Source organism: Trachypithecus francoisi, unplaced genomic scaffold (genome assembly GCF_009764315.1).
Source record: "Trachypithecus francoisi isolate TF-2019V2 unplaced genomic scaffold, Tfra_2.0 Contig01461, whole genome shotgun sequence".
Lineage (NCBI taxonomy): Eukaryota > Metazoa > Chordata > Mammalia > Primates > Cercopithecidae > Trachypithecus > Trachypithecus francoisi.
The window spans coordinates 10583883-10606866 of record NW_022681433.1 but is presented as its reverse complement, the minus strand read 5'-3'; the positions used below and the strand labels follow the sequence as shown (position 1 = coordinate 10606866).

The 22984-nt window shown below is 35.3% G+C and overlaps 1 protein-coding gene and 1 long non-coding RNA gene across 6 annotated transcripts in view; one reads left to right on the top strand and one right to left on the bottom strand.

Moving 5' to 3' along the window:
- PDS5B (PDS5 cohesin associated factor B) overlaps window positions 1-10738 on the top strand; it is a 184404-nt gene extending 173666 nt beyond the window's left edge. For 2 of the 5 annotated variants that reach the window (XM_033235594.1, XM_033235579.1), the window contains exons 32-35: window positions 2370-2809; window positions 2902-3009; window positions 5458-5596; window positions 7265-10738. In XM_033235594.1, coding sequence (XP_033091485.1) covers window positions 2370-2809; window positions 2902-3009; window positions 5458-5596; window positions 7265-7300 — 723 coding nt within the window. In that variant the 3' untranslated portion in view covers window positions 7301-10738. Of the gene's footprint in view, window positions 1-2369; window positions 2810-2898; window positions 3010-5457; window positions 5597-7264 lie in introns of all 5 variants that reach the window. The other 3 variants (XM_033235585.1, XM_033235573.1, XM_033235601.1) reach the window with 2 other exon arrangements.
- Window positions 513-22167, bottom strand: LOC117097598. Its single transcript, XR_004443000.1, has 3 exons — window positions 22156-22167; window positions 19442-19444; window positions 513-633 (listed from the first exon to the last, which is right to left on the bottom strand). It is a non-coding gene; the product is annotated as an uncharacterized LOC117097598 (long non-coding RNA).
- Window positions 22168-22984: the final 817 nt, after the last annotated feature.

The following is a 22984-nucleotide window of genomic DNA, read 5'->3' as shown; positions in this document are numbered from 1 at the left end:
TAGGGAGTACCTACATGTAGAAAATCTCAAAACTGAGATAGGGAGGACCTACATGTAGAAAATCTCAAAACTGAGATAGGGAGGACCTATATGTAGAAAATCTTAAAAGTGGAAGACTCGAAGAGAGAGAAGACAGACCATGTTCCTGTATAGGAAATAGGAATAAAAAAAGATGACAGTTTTTTCCAAGTGAATACATAATTGTAAAATTCCAGCATGATTTTGTTTCAAGTCTATGTGGAGGAATAAATAGATATAAAAGGAGGAGAAATAAAGGTAGGTTCAGCCCTACCAGACACATAATTATACTTAGTAAAATATTGTGCTTCTGTTATGATAGCCCATAAATATTCTTGTTCAAAACATACAAAATAAAGGAAGCACTACAAATCATTGATTCTGAAATGGTTGAATGTGTCTTTGGGAGTGGAGAATTCAATTTAGAATCTCACCTCACATTCTATTCTAAAACAATGTACAATAGTGTCTTAGTCAGCTCAGGCTGCCATTATAAAATACCACAGACTGGGTAGCTTAAACAACAGAAATGTATTTTCTTACAGTTCTGGAGGCTGGAAGTACAAGATCAAGGTGCCAGCAGATTTGGTTCCTGATGAGGGCTGTCTTCCTGGGCTACAGATGCCACCTTCTCCTGTGTCCTCACATGAGAGGTGTGGGGCGGGGGGAAGAAGAAAGGCACCCAAGCTCACTGGTATTTCTTCTTCTAAGGACACTAATCTCATCTTGCGGGTCCCACCTCATGACCTCATCTCAACCAAATACCTCCCAAAGGCCCTGTCTCCAAATAGGGTCACATTGGGATTAGAGCTTCAACATACAATTTTTTTTTTTTTTTTTTGTGATGGGGGTCACAATTCAGTCCAAAGCAAGTAAGAAATAACACTTAAAGGCCAGGTGCAGTGACGCCTGTAATCCCAGCACTTTGGGAGGCTGAGGCAGGTGGATCACTTCAGGTTAGGAGTTTGAGACCAGCCTGGCCAGCACAGCGAAACCCCATCTCTGCTAAAAATACAAAAATTAGCCGCGCATGGTGGCACATGCCTCTAGTCCCAGCTACTGAGGAGGCTGAGGCAGGAGAATCACTTGATCCTGGGAGGCAGAGGTTGCAGTGAGCCGAAATTGCCCCACTGCACTCCAGCCTGGGTGACAGAGTGAGTCTCCATCTCAAAAAAAAAAAAAAAAAACAAGAAAAAGAAAAGAAAAGCCAGACATGGAGGCGGACACCTGTAGTCCCAGCTACTCGGGAGGAGGCTGAGACAGAAGAATGGTGTGAACCTGGGAGGCGGAACTTGCAGTGAGCAGAGATCATGCCATCGCACTCAAACCTGGGCAACAGAGTGAGACTTTGTCTCAAAAATAAAATAATAATAATAATAAAGAAATAACACTTAAAAATAAGCATAGAGGCATACACAAAAGCATAGAAGAATATAGAGAAAACCCACTAACAGTACCCCAGTAATCAAAGTTGGCAAAGGACATAATACAAAGGATGTAATTATGCAGTTCACACGCAGGAAACTCAATTTAAAGTTAGAAAAAGTTACAGATAATTTGATAGTTTTTGTTGTTTTCTTTTCAGTGATGTTTGAAAATATAAATTGCTGCAGATTTTTGGAAATTAACTTTGTATTATAAGTGTTCATACATACAAATTATTGTTGTGTCTTTGGAGAATTTCTTCAGCCTTCACGCTGGTTCACATATAGATTCCCTGAATGTAGACTAGGATTTTATTTTAAATGGGAAAGCCATTGGTTTTTTGTTGTTTCTGTTGTTAGTTAGTTATACCTAGAAAGAAGCAGTATCTGTAATTCAGAAGTGTTTCCAAAATTTATAATAAATGATGAATATGTTTACCTTTTATATCTTGCAACCTCCATTTGTAAAATAATACTTCTTTTATGATGTTGTAAGCATGTCATATAGTTAATATTTTATGTCTTACGCACTGTGTCGTAAAATTAGAATTACTTAAATTGATTATCAAAACAGATACTTCAGTATAGTTGTCATTTAGGACCAAGTACTGAATTTATAATGCTCTTTTTAATGAGATAGCTCTTCACTAAAATTTATAATGTAGTATACTGATATTGAGAGGTTTCCTTTTAAGACACTCCAGCTTAAAAGTAAGAGTGAAAATGTACCCTTTTACCTCAGGTAAGTTTTTCAAATTAAAAACTATAATAAAAGCAAATAAATACAGTTCTGGTGTATTTAAGAGCTGTATATTTTAGGTACATGTTTAGGACAACAGTAGATAACAGATTTTTTTGTTTCTTTCCTCAAGATATGTGTACTCACAATTTCATAACCATAAATTGTGATTTTTTTTTTCCCTCTAGTCTGAATTGGAGAAGCCTAGAGGCAGGAAAAAAACACCCGTCACAGAACAGGAGGAGAAATTAGGTATGGATGACTTGACTAAGTTGGTACAGGAACAGAAACCTAAAGGCAGTCAGCGAGGTCGGAAAAGAGGCCATACGGCTTCAGAATCTGATGAACAGCAGTGGCCTGAGGAAAAGAGGCTCAAAGAAGATATATTAGAAAATGAAGATGAACAGAATAGTCCACCAAAAAAGGGTAAGAGAGGCCGACCACCAAAACCTCTTGGTGGAAGTACACCAAAAGAAGAGCCAACATTGAAAACTTCTAAAAAAGGAAGCAAAAAAAAATCTGGACCTCCAGCACCAGAGGAGGAGGAAGAAGAAGAAAGACAAAGTGGAAATACAGAACAGAAGTCCAAAAGCAAACAGCACCGAGTGTCAAGGAGAGCACAGCAGAGGTAAGCATGTGTAACTCTAAACTGCATCTATTTCGTTACTATATTATAAATCATAATTTGATGCTATCCACATTTGGGTCTTCCCAAAGCAGAGCAGAATCTCCTGAATCTAGTGCAATTGAATCCACACAATCCACACCACAGAAAGGACGAGGAAGACCATCAAAAACGCCATCACCATCACAACCAAAAAAAAATGTGTAAGTTGTAAATATTAAATTTCAAACCAATTTCAAATTATTTTGAAAAAGTTCCTAAATTTGTAAACATACATATTGCTATATTTAAATTCCATGTATTTAGCCCCATTACACTAGGTAAGGTAAAATTTTTATAAACTTACCTTAGTGATTGATAGCTCAATAAACGATCTTGTGCATTTTTACAGGTGTAGGCAAATCTTTATAAGTGGATACCAAATAGTATATTATTTCCTATATAGACTTTATGATATCTAAGGAAATGATATTTTTAAATAATCACCACACATTGACCAGGTTGCCTCGTCATTCCACACAACCATTTTTTTTTCAGTGTTTCTCATTAGCACCTTTTCCTTTAAATGGAAGAAAACAGGTCTTATGCTTCTGTTTTTATTCTTTGAACTTGTAGTAGGAAAGTAACAGGTACCGTTTTTAAAAAATTATGTCCATATAAATTATCACATGTTGGTCTCAAGCGTTTGATATCTTGGTTTTGTTTGTTTTCTAATCCAGTTCGTTTATCTACGTCAACATGTATATAGTTTTAGATGTTCACACAAACACATTTATAAGAAAGGTATAGTAACAATGTGTACCCCAAATTTTAGTGTCACAAGAGTATCAGTGCTATAATTTGTAGATTTGACAGTATTTTTTCTCCTCAGTTATGTGAGTGGAAATAAAGTAGCATGTCTTCTATTAGTCGGAAACTTAGCACACTTTTTCTGAGAGTAATCCCACCCGTACATAATTACATCAGTGGCTTGACTTCTCAGAGTTGCCAACATACTGTCGTTAAATACTCAATTATCTTAGAGATTTTCCTATTCCTGTGTATTCCACAGGAAGAGGAAAAGTTGCCTGGGTGTCTAGCCAGTACTTCATGCCACCTTCCATGTAATTTTTCTATCAGGTTAAAAGTAAAGGTAAGTACATTTTTTGTGGCAGCTTTATAAATGTGTTAGGATTCAACCAAAGGAAATCAGTATTTCTAAACAAAGGATTCTTAAGGAATCCTTTATTTAATAAAATGCACATGAATGATGTAACAAGGAAATAACAAACCTCATAATTGTAGTTTGTTTATATTTGGACATCATGAAATTCAGGGTTTAAATGATTGTTGTGCTCTCCTAAAATTACACAAGTCCTATGAATGTTCTAAACCAAATAAGTATTTCTTTAAAAAAAAATTGATAAGAAGATTCTGTAGTCTATCTTGGAAGCCTATCTTCCTTTCACTGGGAAGCTCTTTCTAGAGCTAGTATAATAACATATGTTAGGATTTGTTTCTTTTTCTTGTTCTGACATCAATGAAATTGAAAAAGATTGTCATTATGTTTCATGTAATTTCTATAGTTTCATTAATCCCGAAAAACCAAACCAATTAAAAAAATTGTTTGGTTTGAGCATGAGTTAAAAAAATGCACATTTTGGATTGCTTATAGAAGTGATAAGTTGTGTTCCTAATTTTAAAAAATAAGTATTTATCAAGAGGGATCCATTTGATTAGATGGTTCTATTACATATTTTTTGATGCCTCCTGTGTTTCAGAGAGTACTAGGTGCTAGGGACACGGAACAGACACGGTTCTTGTTTTCATGGGTTCGTGGTTCTTGTCTTCTACCATCTAATGGAGTGAGGAAGCTTTTTCTTTAAAAGTAACAATGAGTTGATATCTTGAGAATAGTAGGGGTTAGACAGGTAGAGAACAGGTGGCAAGAACACTATATTTGAAGTTTCTGAAGTGAGAAAAATCTTGGCAAAATCAGAAAGCTAAAGGAAGGCAAGGGTTTGCTGAATTGTAGTTGTGGGGAGTTGGGGAGCAGAAAGAGATGAGAGCGAACAGGTAGGCAAGGACCATCTACTGTTCCTTGTATACTGTGTTAAGGAAGTTTACAAAATTATTCTCAGCTCAGTGGGGAGCTCTGTAGTGGCAGTAACATCATCTGTCTTGTACTTTTAAAAGATAACTTTGTAAAGAGATAAGACAAGAGATGGGAATGGTTTGAGTTAGGTGGTAGCAATGGAGATGTGGAGAGAAGTGAATGAATTTGAGATCTCTGTAAGAATCTGAAAGGCCAAAGACTGGTACACTATATACACAAAGCAGAATTCCTTTCTGCTTTGAGCACCTTAGTAGACATAGATGCCTTTTACTGCATTAGGAAAGATGAAAGGAAAAGACTTTGGGTTATGTTTTGAATTCCTTTATCGTATGTTCTCAGTCACTTTTTTTGTTGTTACTTGGTAGACAGTTTGTAAGATTCTGTGATTAAATGTTAGTTTAGGATTCAGAATATTAAAGAAATGTTCTTGTCTCATAAAGTAATTGAGGGTAAACATGGTATGACAATTGATGAAATACTTGAAGCATTTCTTCTAACGAGGTAATCTACTGAAAGATTGGAACGTTCATTGTATTTTACATGTGTTTTACTCTAGCCGTGTAGGACGCTCCAAACAAGCAGCTACTAAGGAAAATGATTCAAGTGAAGAAGTAGATGTGTTTCAGGGTAGCTCTCCTGTCAATGATGATATTCCACAGGAAGAAACAGAGGAGGAGGAAGTTTCTACAGTAAATGTATGTGTTCAAAGTTTCTTTGAGTGGTGTGGTATATAAAAACAGTTAGTAAATGTTTGGTTAGATGATTTAGTACTTGTCTAATTCTAAGTATTTATATATTTTTCTTCATTAGTTTATAGCATCGTTTCATCTGCCAGGTTGGAAAATGGAGAACATCTTTTATGGAAACCCGAAACTAAGCAAATAGGTGTAGGTTAGTGAGAATTTAAATGTCAAGTCTGAACTGAATGTATAGCATTCTAATATTGACACTTTCAGCATTTAAGTTGTACCTTACAACTCTCTGTTTGGTATTTCTATTTGGGTTTCATAATAGAAATTAGAAGTTAGTTACACATAAAATCAGCCTTTGGAATTGAAGTTTGAGCTGAATGAGAATTCATAAAATTGGTAATACATACTTATTTTGCAAAAGTAGGGATGTGTTACTTCCTGACTTTTTTGTTTTTGTTTTTGAGACAGAGTCTCACTCTGTTGCCCAGGCTGGAGTGCAGTGGCGCACGATCTGGGCTCACTGCAACCGCCGCCTCCCAGATTCAAGCAATTCTCCTGCCTCAGCCTCCAAAGTAGTTGAGATTGAGATTACAGGCCAGTGCTACCATGCCCGCCTAGTTTTTATATTTTTAGTAGAGACAGAATTTTACCATCTTGGTCAGACTGGTCTCGAACTCCTCCTGACCTCAAGTGATCTGCCTGCCTTGGCCTCCAAAGTGCTGGGATTACAGGCATGAGCTGCTACACCCGGCACTTCTTGACTTTCAAAGTAATAAATAAGTAACTTTACCGGTTAATACAACTCAGATATTTCTTTTACGAAAAAATATAATACATTTAAGTAGAAGCTCTTCTCCCATCTTTGTTTGAGAAACCCAAGCTCTGTAATCAAGTCTCAGAATTGGTCTCTACTGTTCTGTCTTATTTAATGGAATCAGAACTCCTATCTGTACCAGGATTCGTTTTTGTGAATAAGTGAGTTAAGTACACAGGAAAATATGCTTAATTGTGGTCTCAGATTAATTTGGCTTGCTTCTTAAGGGGTTTTGGGGGGACATCAAAGTAAGGAAGGCTGAAGAGTCAGTAACGATTGATGTCTTCACCAGAGAAAACTACATAGTAAATTAAAACCCTTTTTTATATTCCTATTGTTAATATTGACATTTTTTGAACTAAAGTTTTATGCTTTCATTAGTGCTTACCAGTAAATGATAATATGTTTGAATTTTAGGTTATTTTACTGTATTGATAATTGTTAAGATTCAAATTCTGTAACTACTTTCCCAGAAAGATAATGTAAGTTCATAAATGTGAAATGTTTTCATTTACCACAGGAAACATAAGTAGAAAGATGATTAATCTGTTTGAGTTGTTTTTCTTGCTGTAGACATGGACTTCCGTTCATTTCTCTTTAAAATTATTAGATAGAAAAGTAAAATATTTTTTTTCTTTTGCTGTTCTGGGAAAGTCTGTGAGCATGTAAAGGTTCAAATATTATAGAGGTCTAAGTATGTGATGCCGGGGCAGAAAGTAAGGATAAAAAAGTTTCAGGGAAAGGAAAGCAAAGAAAATCAGGAACAAACGAGAATAAAGATTGGTTAAAAATGATTACTGCATATCTTATGCACATATACCCATTTTAATTAAGCATCTGGTGACTTTCCTTTTAAGGTACGGCGGCGAAGTGCTAAAAGGGAACGGCGATGAACAAATGTAATTAATAACTTTCTCTGTGAAAGCTTTGGAAAAATCTTTTTTTTTCTTTTTGGTCAAACTTGAGGCTGAATAAAGCCTTTGATGCACAAAATGGGACTGCTGAAGAGTGGACAGTTGGACCTTACTTTGGTGACCCCATACATTTGTGGTCACATGCTCTAGCCATACGCATGATAACCTTGACTATGGAGTCTTGTGAACGTGTAATGTGCGATGGCTGTGTAGACATAAAGAAGAAACTTGTAAATATCTTTTTTCTTTTTTTAATGTTTCTGACTTCTGAAGTGCTTGTATAGCTTTTATCTGCGGCTTTAAACTGACAGTACCCAACTGTTTATTGGATCTATTGATTTGAAAAGAATTTGTTAGGATAGATCTTAAGCAGTAATCTGTCAGTGTTTGTATTTGTATTCTCTGCAATTTTACTGTGAAAAAATTTTTTTTCAACAATTGGTGTCATTTTCTTGATGTCACTATTTGTTGGAGAGTTAAATGGTCTCTTCCCCTTGTGTATCTTACCTAGTGTTTACTCCTGGGCACCCTTAATCTTCGGAGGTGCTAAATTGTTTGCCATTACTCCGGAACGATGCCTCTGATAGGAGGACAACCATGCAAATTGTGAAATAGTCCTGAAGTTCTTGGATTACTGTACACCTCAGTATTGATTGGTCCCAGAATTTTCTGGCCTTTCATGGCAATGAAAATTTTAAGAAGAAAGATTTAAAGTATTTTAATTTTAAAGAGTGTGTTATAAAATAATGTACTGAATTCTTTATCCCATTTTATCCTTTCAGTTTTTATTAATCTACTGTATCAATAAAATTCTGTAATTTGAATGAGTTTTTAATAGTCTAGAATGTTATTGTGTATAGATATTTCCTCTTGAACATTATGTTCAAAAAATGCAAATTACACTATAATATAAAACCTGATATATACACGTTAGAAAAATTCCAGTTCTCCATAACAGTGTAAAGTTAATCAGAAAGAAAAAATTTTATTGATGCAGTGTGTCTTTATAAAGCTGTTCTTGAAAGCCAAGTGTTTTTGTATTTTATAGTGAGTTGCATGTTTATGAAAAAAGTGCTGAAAATGGGATGTGCTCTTTTCTGTAAATTCATATTTAGCCATAGTATATGATAGATTGCCCCATAACATAGTTTTTCATCAAGAGTTTATTATTGTACTTTATTTTGGAGCCAAAAAATTGATTCGGGGGGGTTGGGCAGGGTAGAAGTGGTGTATCCAACTATATCAGCTACTGTAGTTGTCACAGTCTTGTGAACTTTGAATGAAATTCCACTTTGTCCAGATTGGGAGAAGTGGAAATTTATTTGGATTTAGAGCAGGTCTTTTTTTTTTTTCTTCATTGTAATCTGCAAAATACAGAAATAAATTACTTAAGGCGGTATCCTTTGTACAGTTGTATAAACTGTATTTTGAACCAAAACATATAGGTTACTACTTAATGCTTACCTAAATTCATTTTAGTATTTTAGGTGCTCTTATGTTTTTTCATGGTTAACACCAGAGGAAAATAAAAATCATATTCTAACTTATTAAATTTATCACATTGAATAGTGGAACATTTTCATATGATACACCATTATGTTTAAGGTATATTTCCAAGATTGGTTATAATAGATGGGGCATATAATAAAGAAGCTACTATTTTGGAAAATGACATTTTACTATTTGCCAATGTATACTGCAATTGATGTGATTATTTTTCTTTTAAAGATTTGTTCGTGTTTATGAAACAGCCATTTATTTTTTAAAAAGTGTTTTGAATTGTATCTTAATCTCTCCATATTTAACTATTCTTCATTTACAACAATACTGACACCAGTAATTATGAGAGGCTGTCATATATCAAAAGCAGCTCAGGTTGGATCAAGATACATTGGTTTTGAAATGGTTCCTTAGCTCGGTTTTCCCAAACACATAATTTCTGTTTCAGCAGTACAAAGGCATGTTTTAAAATCTATAACATAAAGAATAAGGAATAGCTTTGTATTTTTGTCGTTGATTAAATTGCACCGGAAATGTTTATGGAAATATATCATTAAGAACATTTTATAAAACATACGAAAAAATGATTGTGAAGGATTTTTATTTGCATGATCATAGTTAACCAAATTTCATTGCACATTTTTGTAATGCTGTACAGCAGTTCACAAAAAAATGTTCATTGTAGATTTTGTTACGTTCAATGCCAGTGAGTCTGTAATTTTACAACCTGTCTGTTCTTTTTTTGGGTGGATTACGATGTAAGTTTTTCTTTTTCTTTTCTTTTCTTTTTTTTTGGTAGAGAAATAGGTGCAATAATCAAAGTTTTGACGTCTCGAGTCTCCAACTTAGGGGATTATCTTACGTTTAAACTTAACATTTCATGTATTAACATTTCATGTACTAACATTTATAGAGCCACATGCTTTACAGTAAAATTACGTGTGTATGAAACATTAATTGCTAACAATTGTTAGCAGACTATTCAGTGATAATGTTCGTTTTGAAAATATGTACTATATAACATTAAGAAAATATTTAACTCCCTGCAACAAGCTCCATTATGAAAATCTTATTCCTCAGTGAGGTTATCTTGCTGCACTCTGTAGCAAATTTGTTTAATCTACATTATAATAAAATTTCTTGCTGCAGCGCAACAGGAAGCTTTTTCAGTGATCTCCACTGTATATGTAAATTACAAATGTGGCTGTAAAACTTATTCCAGGTATTAAAAGTTAAATTACTTTCTATATCTTCTTATAACTTGTAAGTTTGATTTTTAAGATTTCATTTTGTCCACTTGTAAGAATGTCAGGAATTTAAGAATTTGTTTAAATTAGGCATATCTCTGCCACCACATAGTATTATGTCACCGTAATGAACAATTGATATTTAAATAGATAACCAATTTTCAGACACATTTTTGGATTTCTGTGAAGTTGAATAAACATGAAAGCTAATATGATTGTATTATTTTGTTTATGTAAATCAACATATATATTTAAATACTAAATGGAGAAAGGCACATTTGATGATTTTTAATTTTGGAGGCTTTGTTTCATGAAGTGGAAACATGTCTCAGTAACTTTTTCCAAACCTTTTGTTTAAACTTCTTATGCAAAATGTTGGCGGACAGAGGTTTTTTAAAGTATTATTTAAGTTAAATAATTGCGTAACTGAACAAAATAAATGTATAATATAAACTTTAAAAATAAGCACTAAATAAGTTGCCAGTTGCAGTTTTATTAATTCATTTGGCACACATTTATTAAGTGCCTACTATGTGCCAGGCACTCAAAAATTTTACTCAGTTTTACGGAGGATAAAGTGTGATCAAGATAGAGTAAGTCCCTGCTTTTGTGGTACTTTCATTATGTTAGAGGTGGGTGAATAAGCAAAAAAAAAAAAAAAAAAAAAAAATAATAATAATATAATGTCAGATTGTGAACAATGCGGTGAAAAAAAGGAAAAGCAGGATAGAAAGTACTAATGATAGATGGAGAAGTTATTTTATATACTTTGAAACATACAGTTTAGGATTGTTATATGTTCATGATGAAGTGATATGGTTTATAATTTAAAATGTCACTTGGTATCTTTATGAATACTTTTAATCTACTTTGCTTGATATTAATGTAGCCATATCAGTTTTGTTTTAGCTGTTGTTTGCTTGATAAAATTTTTCCTTTTATTTTCAACATATTTATGTTCTCATGGTTAAAATGTGTATCATGTAACCATTTTATACTTGGATTTTGTTCTTTCATCTGAGAATCGTTGTTCTTTAATAGTGTTTAAGCTCTAGTGTAGTTACTTATATAGTTGATTTAAAATCTACTATTTTGCTATTTATTTTCTTTTATGCCAGTCTCTATTTTCTCCTTTCCTACCTTCTTCTGGCTCAGTAAAAGTGCTTTTTATTATTCTATCTCTTCCATTTGCTTTTTAGTTAAACCTGGTTGTGTTATTTTAGAATTACAGTTTTTATGTTTGGCTTACTATAGTATGTGATTAATGCTTTTGCCACCATCAGAACAATGCAAAAAGTTTAAGACAATTCAACTGTATCTGCCTCTCGATCCTTTGTGCTAAAGTTGTTGTCTATTTTCAGTATAAAAATGCCATAATATCTTTGTTGAATAGTCCATGTTCTCATATTTACCCATAGATTTTCCATTTTCACTCTTTTTTTAAGAATCATTTTGTGCTATCATGTTAGTTCATTTTTCTTTCTTTTTTTTTTTTTTAGTTTCTTGTTTTCAGCAGTTTGACTATGGTATGCCTAGGTATGCTTTTCATTTTATTTAATTTGCTTGGGGTTTACTGACCAGTTGTATCTGCATGTTGATATCTTTCATCAGTTTTGAAACATTTTTGGCTGCTCACATATTCTTCACATATTCTACACTATTTTCTCTTTCTGACATTCCAGTTATAAATGTATTAGACTGCTTGTATCCCATCTGCCTTTAAGTGTGTTTTCTGTTCTTTCCACTCTCTTTTTCCTCTCTGTGCTTCATTTTGTATAGTTCTGTTGATCCGTCTTCAGATTTCTTTTGCTATGTCTGTTCTTCCCATTAACTTTTCAATTAGTTATTAATTTCAAATATTGTATTTTTTAGGCCAGTGTGGTGGCTCGCACCTGTCATCGCAGCACTTTGGGAGGCTGAGGTGGGTGGACCACTTGAGGTCAGGAGTTCAAGACAAGCCTGGCCAATGTGGTGAAACCCTGTCTCTACTAAAAATAAAAAATTAGCCAGGTGTGGTGGTGGGCGCCTATAATCCTAGATACTCGGGAGGCTGAGGCGGAAGAATTGCTTGAACCTGGGAGCCAGAGGTTGCAGTGAGCTGAGATCATCACACAGTGCACTGCACTCCAGCCTGGGGGACAGAGTGAGACTCTGTCTTTAAAAAAAAAAAAAAGTATTTTTCAGTTCTAGAATGTCCACTTAATAATATTTTATAGATTTCAGTTCTCTGTTGAAAGTCTCTTTTTACTCATCTTTTCCTCTTTTCTCTTAATTATATAGTCCAAATCTGTACGAATTAACTACAACAGCTCAGTCCTTTGTGGATCTCATTCTTTTAACTGTTTTTTCTATTGAACATCAATCAAAATTTTCCTGGTCACATTTTTTCCTTCCTCTTATGGATCTTGTAACTTTTTTCTTATTTGAGGACATTGAATTAAAAGTACTAAAGGATTGAAGTTGATGTGATTTTTCTCCCAAGAGATTTTCCCTTTTTTCTTTTAGGCATTATAGAGATTGATCACCTCAAGAGTTGAGCCTGGGTTGCAACTTTAGTTAGACTTAATCCGGTTGTTTCAAATGTCTTAATGGTAACACTTGCATTATGTGACAGACTAGCACAGCAAGCCTGCAGGAGATTTTGTTCAAGCTATTCCGCCCAGCTTCCCAGCAGGAATGCTATTTGACACAGGGTAATCAAAGGCGGCTTCTTTGAGAAGGTGACATCTGAGCATGGACTTCAATTAAGTGAGGCATCAAGCCTTATGAATATCTGGGAGAAGAGTATTCGAGGCAGAGGAAAGAGTAAGTACAAAAGTCCTTAGGCAAGAATGAACTTTGTGCATCAAGGATTTCAAGAAGGCTGATGTTTCTGGAGTTGAATTGAACAAAAGATAAAGGGGTAGACCTGTGATGTCTCTTGGCAATTTTGTTCAAAGGTTGATGAGAATCCATTGTAGGCTTTCAGTAGGATAGTGGCAAGGTTTCTTTGTTTTAATTTTTAAAAATGCTACTCTGGCTATTGTTGAGAATGGCTAATAGAGTGTAAGAATAGAAGCCCCCCAGTTTTATTAAATTATATCAGTAGTCTAGACAATTTGTTCATTCATTTCACAATGAGAGTGATAGAAATTGTGAGAAGTACTTGGATTCATGAGGTATTTTGAAGTTACAGTTAGTAGCCCTTGCTGATGGATATGAAAATGTGAGGGAGATGAATCAAAGATGACTCCTAAGCTTTGAGCTAGAGAAACTGAGTGAGTGGTGTCCTTTACCGATATGAGGGAAGCTGGGTGGGACATATTCTTCAGGATAAAATATTTGGTGTCAGGGTTCATCAGTTTCAGCATGTGATTTATTAATATTTACATAGTCTTTGGGTGCTTTGGATATTTGGATTCCAGTCCTTTATGTGAATTTCTGTTTGAAGGTGGAAACAGCTTCTAAAAAAAAAAATGTAGGCATTTTACATCATCTGGCATTTCTAAAATCTGAAAGCATGTAGCTGTTAAGAAATTTATTATAATACCTCCAATTCAGCATTTCTGAAACTAAATGAATAACCTTTCCTTCCCAAATCTGATCGTCTTCGTATGTCTGAAAATGGAATTGGTATCTAACTAGTAATGCAAATCTATAAATTTGCTTTAATTCCTGTCCCTTACACCTGTATCCAGACTGTCATCAAGTCCTGTTGAGTCTACCTCCTGATTATCCCTTGAGTTTTTCCACTTTTTTCCACCAATCTCCTTTAAGTTCTCATCATTTCTTTGCCTCTTTGTTGGTCTCACATTTACTCTTGCCCCGCCTCAAATTCATTTTCATAATGTAGCCAGATTGTGAAGTACCATGATTTCATCTACCCCTCAGCAGTAGTAGCAGCAGCAGCAGCACAGTAGCAAATAATATAAACCTTTTATCCCTCCAATGGGATAAAATTTTAAGACACCACTGATTTTAGGATAATGTGCCATACATTTATATACTTTTAATATAAATCGCTTTTAGGATAATGTGCCCTACACAACTCTGCATCATGGGTCACTCCTATTTAGCTAATTCTTCCGTCATATTTTGTGTTTTATTTCATTGATTTCTTTTTCTAATTTTTATCTTTTGCCTGTACCAATCAATATCTAATTCACTATACCGATAAGTTTTTATATTTGTTCCAAAAAATTCTCCAAGTCTTTATTTTAAAAATGTCTTGGTCATTCCTTGGCTATTCTTGTTATTTTTGCTTATTCAGTATTGAGTCTTCCCACTGAGATAGATTTTTTTAAGGCCTTCCTTTCAATACAGTTTTTATTTTCATCTTAGGAATAGGCTTTGCACTTTTTAAAATGTTTTATGGGTTTTATTATTATTACTTACCTTGCTATTTCCATTATTTTCTAATGGGTATAACTGCTATGCTTTTTTTTTTTCTTCTTCTTCTTTTGAGACAGTCTTGCTCTGTGCAGTAGAGCAATCTCAGGTCACTGCAACCTCTGCCTCCCAGGCTCAAGCAATTCTTGTACGTCAGCCTCCGGAGTAGCTGGGACTACAGGCATGTGCCACCACACCCGGCCAATTTTTTGTACTTTTAGCAGAGATGGGCTTTCACCATGTTAGCCAGGCTGGTCTCAAACTTGTGGCCTCAAGCTGATCCACCCACCTTGGCCTCCCAAAGTGCTGGGATTACAGATGTGAGCCGCTGAACCCAGCTGCTATTTTGTTTTTAGCTGCTTTGTTGAGCTCTAACAGCTTTTCAGTTAATTATCTTAGATTTGTTAGATAGATAATACAGTCTGCAAATGGTTTTGTCAGTATTATTTCATATTGTTCTGATACATATACAGAATGTCTTTCTGGTCTAATTAGCATTGGTTGGTTCCTCCAGAGCATTGGTAAATAGAAAGCATTCTGCCTTTTCTAATACAGTTTCTATTTCTAATCAGGTTATTAAAAAATAAAATCTGGAATATATGTTTAATTCCATGTTTGTATGGAAGTTTATGTTTTTAAAAATATAATGAATTATATTAATATACGTCATATATAGAATAATCCTCGCTTTGGTAGGACTAACTCAGTTTGGTCATGCTACTAGATTCAGTTTGCTAACATTTTACTTAGTATTCTCATATCCATCTGAGATTGCTCTATAATTTGTCATACTAGCATTATTCCAGTATTGATGTAAGGGGTTTTGCTAGCCTTCTAGAATGAGATGGAAAGTTGTTTGTGTGTTTCCATAAACATTTATGTAGTGTAGGAATTATTTGCTTCCTGAAATTTTAATAGAATTTTAAAAAGTTTTATTTGGTGCTTTCTAAAATTTTAAGTAAAAAAGTATTTCAGTCATGCAGGAAATAATACAGCAGACATTGATTATCTCATTAATAGATATTCATGATCTCATTTCCCAAGTTTAAAAGATACTAACGATGCTGTGTTTCAGTTTGCATTAACTTCTTGCGCGCACACAGATGCACACCCTACCCACTTCCTATGAGTGAGGAATAAGATCTCAGAAACGTTCAGCAAGCTGTGTTTCTTGGGTTTGAAGGATATTCTATAATTGTGTGTGTCACAGACGCTGTGGAGTGATTGATTTGTCTCTGTCCCCTTGGTGGAGAAGATAAGCTCACTTTTAACATATAAAAAAGCTGTGCACAAGCTGCAGTCCCTTTTTTGTTTCATCCTAATAATGTGTATCATTCTCATGCATGTGTTCATCTTCATTTTACTTATGTGCATTTAAAATAGCTGGGACTATTTCGTGTTTTTAAATTTTTTTGGAAAAAAGACATCATAGTTATCATTTTGAAACCTATTTTTCACCCAACACCGTGTCTTTGAAATATAGACATGTTGACATTCGTTGGTCTCCATTTCTTCACAGTATAACATCTTTTAAAATGGGATGCTTCCTAAATCAGTGGTGTCTTAAAATTGGCAGCATTTGCTTAATGACGGAATAATGCTATACCTTATAATTGATGTTATCTTGGATTTGATTACATTCAGTAGTTAATTCCTCATTATTACTGTAAGGCATTCTGTTGTTGGAATATATGACAGTTAATCCATTTTTCTATCACAGTTAATCATTTTTCTTATTGGTAGATAATCAGGTTGTTTGCACTTTCACTTTTGTAAGCAGTTCGAAAGTAAACATCTTCCTGTCTCATGAACAATTATTCTGAATGGAAATGTTGAATTTAGTAAATATGGGCATTCTGCTTTCTAGGTATTGTCAAATCGCATTCCTAAGTAGTTATATTACTTTATGCTTCCGCCAACAATGTATAAGAGCTTCTGTTTGCTTTGCATTTTTAGTTTGTTATCGGTTTGAAACTTTTTATGTTGTGAGCTAAGGATCTTTCTCTTTTTCAAATGGATATCCGTTTGCCTCAGTACCATTAGTTATTGAATAGTTTATTCTTTCTACTTGACTTACAATGCTCCATCTGCCATATACTAAATGCAGGCAGTTATAGGTTGAGATCTGTTTCTAGGCTTCCTTTTCTATTGCATTAGCTTATGTATGTAGCATATTTACTGCAGTTTTATAGTAAGGCATTTCTTTATTAATACTCTTCAAAATTGTCCTGGCTATTGTATTTTTATACTTCTACAAGCATTTTTAGATCATGTTGCCAGATTCTGGGGAAAAATCTTTAGGGTTTTTATTAGAACTACTTTTAATTTAAAAATACATATTTGGAGAAAATGGCCATCTTTATGATATTGAATCTTCCTATTTATGAATATGGCTAGTTAGTTGGTCAGTCTCTTTGTATCGATCTTGCTTTTTTTTCTATCAATAAAGTTTTACAATTTTCTTCATAACACTTTTGCACATTGTAACTTTCTTTAAAAGTGCCTTTCTAATTGTTGGTGGTGGATAAGAACACTAGTTTAGTCTCCATATCATCTTACTAAAAACTGTGTGACTCCTTTGGTGCTTAGTAGATTTTTTTAGGAGCTGAAACTCATTGTCTTTTTAGCTGCTTTTATGGTTGGTTAAGCCAGATTGTTCCTTCTACCTGGCTTAATTTTGATAATCATCTTTTCCTTGGAAATCATCCATTTCTAGGTTTGAAAATTTGTTAGGAAAAGTTTTAACATAGGCTGTTTTATTTTGTAAACCTCTGCAGCATCTCTCTATATTTTGTTTTCTTGAGTCTAAGTTTTTTGTCAACATTTTTTCCTTTGTCATTGGAATCATTAAAAACTTTCAAGAAGCAGCTTTTAGTTTTATTGATTGAGCATGTATTTCTATAATTTTTGCAGTGATCTTGGTTTTTTTTTTCAACTTCACTTGCACTTAGTAGTTCTTTTAGTCTCTTGGGTTGAATGCTTAGTTCACTTCCATCTTGGTCTTTCTTGTTTCCTAATATATGCATTCCTCTTCTAAGTACTTCTTGATTATATCAGATAGGTCTTGTTTGGTGGTGTTCCCCCTTTTGCTTGTTACTAAATAATTTGCCATTTTAGTTTTGATTATTAAGCCTACTGTTTTTTGGTTTTTTGTTTGTTTTTGTTGTTGTTGTTTTTTTCCTCTCAAAGGAGGAAAAAAATTTGAGGAAAGGCTTAAAGGGAGAGGCGTATTTTTTATTTTATTATCCTTTTGTTATTCCAATATAGCTAAATTTATGGGCCAAGAATGTCACTTGTATAATTTTGGTTGTCTGTATTACTGATTTTTCTGTGGTTTTATGTATGCCAAAAAGAAGGCTTATTCACATTGCCTTATATCAGTTTGTGTGTATCTGTATTTTAGAGAGCTTGTTTATTTAGGTTATATAAATTTTTATATCTTGTTTTTGTTGGCTGTCAGACTTTCTGGTTTAGGGGAGATGGTTTTGTTAATGTCTCCCACAAAGATTGTGAATATTTCTCCTTGTATTTGTATCAGTTTTTACGTTATATATTTCAAAGTTTTGATGTGAGGAGTCCTGTGACTGATATGTATTCTTGATGCATTGTATCATGTCAGCAGTATTAAATCCCTGTTTTTTTCTCTTTAATGCTTTTTGATTGAATTGTATGGTCTTAATCTTGCTGTGCTTTTTATTAGTATTTGATACTCCTTTTTATCAACTTTCCTATGTCATTTTGTGTTCCATCTGATTAAAAAACAGCATTTAGGCCTGGTGCGGTGGCTCAAGCCTGTAATCCCAGCACTTTGGGAGGCCGAGACGGGCGGATCACGAGGTCAGGAGATCGAGACCATCCTGGCCAAAACAGTGAACCCCGTCTCTACTAAAAAAAAAAAAAAAAAAAAAACAAAACCTAGCCGGGCGAGGTGGCGGGCGCCTGTAGTCCCAGCTACTCGGGAGGCTGAGGCAGGAGAATGGCGTGAATCCAGGAGGCGGAGCTTGCAGTGAGCTGAGATCCAGCCTGGGCGACAGAGCGAGACTCCGTCTCAAAAAAAACAAAAACAAAAACAGCATTTAGCCATTTTTATTATTGATTTTTTTTCCTCCATTTTCTCTGTTCTTCTTCTGGAAGTCTTAGAGTTTTTGACATTTTAGAGCCAGCTGTCTTCCACATCTCAGCTTTACCTTGGCAACACTTTTTTCCAGCATGTGCTTTGGGCTATAGTTCTTTCTCAGGATACACTTTTTTCCCCAGAATTTGTCAAGATTTCTGCATTTCTTTTTCTCATCATTGCGGATTTATCTACAATATGTCTGTGTTTTTATATTATCTCCCATCATTTTATGAGGGAGGGTGTAGTTGCCAGTAATCATTGTTCTGTCTTGATCCTGTGGTGTCCCTCCCTGATTCCAGCACTTAGGTTTTATTCTTACCTGTTTTGTTTTGGGCACAAGAGTTTCATAAACCTGTGTTCAATCCATCATCTTTGAGTCTTCCTGAGCTGCTTCTTAAAAGGCTGTTATCTTATAGCGTGTCATTATGCTACTGCTGTTCATCTCATAAGTTGGAGTCACTTCGGTTCCTCAGGGCTTCTGCTAGCCACCCCAGTTGGAGAGCAGCTCATTTTTTTGGAGCTATTATTGGAGCGTGTCAGTGACTATAACCCGTCCTTTTTTTAGGTACTGTTCATGACTTCTGTCTATCCCTTCCTTTTTACTGGCCCCTGTGGCACTATTCTAACAGGGTTTTATTCCTACCTTTCTCTATGCCCCTTATTTTCACTGGTGGTTTTTCTTCACTTATTACTTAATTGGCATTGCAACTTAATGTAAGAGTCATCAGCTTTTTGTCTTTTTTTTAAAGATAAAAAATAATTGTACTGACTTTTATACAATAGTAGTTGTACTTCTATTATCCCTTGAGAAAATATATATGTATATAGATAACAGACATACTACTTTGGTAGAGCCATATCATTAATATACACTGATTTTAAAAGCACTTGCTTTGAAAGATCTCACTCTACTGTCTTCTTTAATCATCACAACAACATATATATGCTTGGATAAGTATAAGGCAGATAAATGAAGTAAATCTTGCAAGGAAGCAATAACATTTCATAAATTTACCTATTCTCAAGGGTACTTTTTTTTTTTTTTTTGGAAATGGACTCTTACTCTATCACTGCTGGAGTGCAGTGGCGTGATCTCTGCTCACTGCAGCTTCCACCTTTTGCATTCAAGCGATTCCCATGCCTCAGCCTCCGGAACAGCTGGGACTACAGGGGTGCACCACCATGCCTAGCTAATTTTTGTATATTTAATAGAGGTGGGGTTTCACCATTTTGGCCAGCTGGTCTCGAACTCCCGACCTCAAGTGATCTGGACACCTCGGCCTCCCAAAGTGCGGGGATTACAGGTTTGAGCCCCTGTGCCCGGCCTCAAGGGTACTTTTGACCATACCTAAACTTAGGCAGTAACTTTAGATTTGCCATGCTCTATAAGTTTTTACTCCTCTCCACGTACATTTGAATGATACTACATTTATGGGGAAAATATTTGACACTTCATATTGGTGTAGATGTGTTTATTACTTGTGTTAACTCCAGGTGTAAAGGAAAGGGTAAATAGCTGATGGAGCCTTCATTCTACTGGCTCTGCAAATGTAATAGATGTGTGATCACAGGCAAGTCATTTTTATCTGTGTCCACTACGGTTTCCTCATCTGTCAAATAGGCAAAAAATAGCTCTGAAAAACTAAAGTGTCATCAATCAAATAAAATATGGTGTGTGTGAAAAATCTTTGTAAAGGATAAAGGACACTACAAATAATAGTTAAAATTGTTAGCCTTTAGTTATCAAAGCATATGTCATGAATTCAGTTCACGGGGATCCTTGCCCACTTGTGAATAAGAGGGTAAGAGTTGGTATTTAAAGAAAACAACTGCAGAGATATGATACAGATATGTAGCTATAGATACATCTCACTGAGATTTATATGAGTTAGAGCTGGAGAAAATCCAAGCCATGTTACCGTCTTCCAGTATCCACTTCTCATGGGCTCTCAAATACCGGACAGTTGCCCGTTGCCTGCAGTTCATCTTGCCAACTGGTTTTGTTTTGATTCTTATTATTGTGTCTCAGGCTGTAATCTCATCCAAACCTGATTCTGAGACCAAGTTCTGTGTCTTCTTGCCTTACCCTCTGCTTTTGACCTCTTAAACTGAGCTTATTTTAAATGGCCCAACTTGATTACACTGTAGATAAAACTAAATACTGTGACTCTGAGAAAAAGTAAACTTTATTTGTGCTACAAATTATTGGCAGCTTCAACTCTGATGAGTAATTCCCAGTCTTTGTCCCTTGCTGACTTCTGGACTTTATGATCTCTAATGACTGGTTATTTGTTTTACTTATTTTTATTTTTTAGAGACAGTGTCTTGCTCTGTCACCAAGGCTTGAGTACAGTGGTATGATCATACCTCACTGCAACGTTGAATGCCTAGGTTCAAGCGATCTTCCTGCCTCACCCTCTCGAGTAACTAGAACTGCAGGTGCATACCACCATGCCCAACTAGTTTTTAAAAATATTTTTCATAGAGACAGGGTCTCCCTGTGTTTCCCAGGCAGGTCTCAAACTCCTGGCTTTGAGCCATCCTCCTGCCTCGGCCTCCCAAAATGCTGGGATTACAGACATGAGCCACTGTGCCTGGACTAATTACTGATTATTTGGATTTCCTGTGACTTCATCTTCCTTTTTCTCTTCCCACCACAGCCCTTCTGCCCACCATCGTCATTGTGAGATCTCATCTTTTCAGTTACCTGGGATATAGACTGTCAAGGAGTCCTGATTTTTTCACTTTTTAAACAGAAGACATTTTACTTTCCATGCTATTGCAACTGTTGAAAACAGGAGGATTTAAATAACTAGGAAACTTCAGTTAAGGAAAAGTGGGGGGAAAGGCTAAGTTTATACCACAAAGTAGGAAGAATATCCACCAAATATTTTTTGACTCAAACCAGAATCAATTGGGGTAGACTTTTCAAGCTCGAGAATGAATTCTCTGAAAGTGTCACCACTCTGAAAAGCCCACTCGAAGATTCTTTGGTAGATATGATAAAGATGATTTAAAGGGCTTCCACTGGGCCCAAGACACATTTTGGGCACCCCTGCAGTAACTCAGTTCATTTATCCTAAGTGGCAAGGGGCGTGGAATTGATAAATCTCATTGAAACACTGCACTTTCTGCATTCTAGCCTTCGAATATATCTTGAAGTGAGAAATCACCAAGGAAAATACAGCTGCACAACCCACTTGCAGGTGGAGACTGAATTCAGCTGAGAGAAACAACAGATGGGTCTCTAGAGAACCCATGACAGGCTTCACTGTCAGCCATGCCTACCTCATGCTCTATGAGGCAAGGCAAAAACTAAGGATGGGATCTGCCCCCTACTCCTCAGAGAGGTTGTATCATGAAACTCAAGTTGAAGCTACCAACTGTTTCAGGTGGCCAATCTCTTACAATGCTATGGATTTTGTAAACAGAGGGCCTGGGTAGTACCTGCCCTTCTCAGAAAGTGACAAATGGCAAAAAGGAACCAGCGGGAAAACTATGAATAGTTACCACAACCCAACATCTCTGCCCTCCTACCCACCTCTGTCCCCCTACAAAAGAAAAAAACAGAATAGCTATCAAAAGAATATCCCAGGAAAGACCAGACATTCTCCATGCAAGCAAATAAATTAGAGAACTTGAATTCTGAAAAAGAGCTCAAATAACTAATGATGAGATAAAAATGAAAACTATGCAAAAAGTTACATATCAAAGTATATAAGGGATCAAAATAAGGTAGATCTAATAGAGATGTTAAATATGGTAATTTTGAACAATACACCTTTTCAAGAAACTCTTGAGTCATGTATGGAAACTGGCTGTCAAGCCAAAAGAATCTCAAATTACAAAATTAAAATGGAATATCTAATTAATTACCTGGAATTTTTAAAAAATATTCTTAGGTCAAGGAAAAAAATGACAAATGTTTATAAGGTGGCTCTAATAAAAATATGTATTATAGGCAGAATTTTGCTATACTATATGTATAGCAGAGACTGGCTTTGCAGCCATACTCTGTTTCATCCTCAGTTTTGCTGCTTACCAGTTGTGTAACCTTGAGTAAGTTGTATAACCTCTCAGAGTCTCAGTTCTGATGGATTTAATAAATGTAAAGAAGTACATGGCACATAGTAAGTGATCAAAAAATATTAGCCATTGCTAGTATTTTCCAAGATGGCCAGTGTGGCTAAATGGAGTAAACATGGGAGAGTTTTATATGAAGTCAGGGGCATGGAAGCACAGATGTAGGACCTTGTGGAATATTACAAGGACTATAAGCAAAAGCCATAGGGCTTTTGAGTGAGATGGGAAGCCACCCGAGATTTTGAAGAGAGGAGTCATATACTCTGACTTCCATTTTAAAACGATCCTCTGGCTAGTGTGAGAGGGGAGAGCTGAGGCAGAAAGACTAGTTAAGGAAGCGGTTGTGCT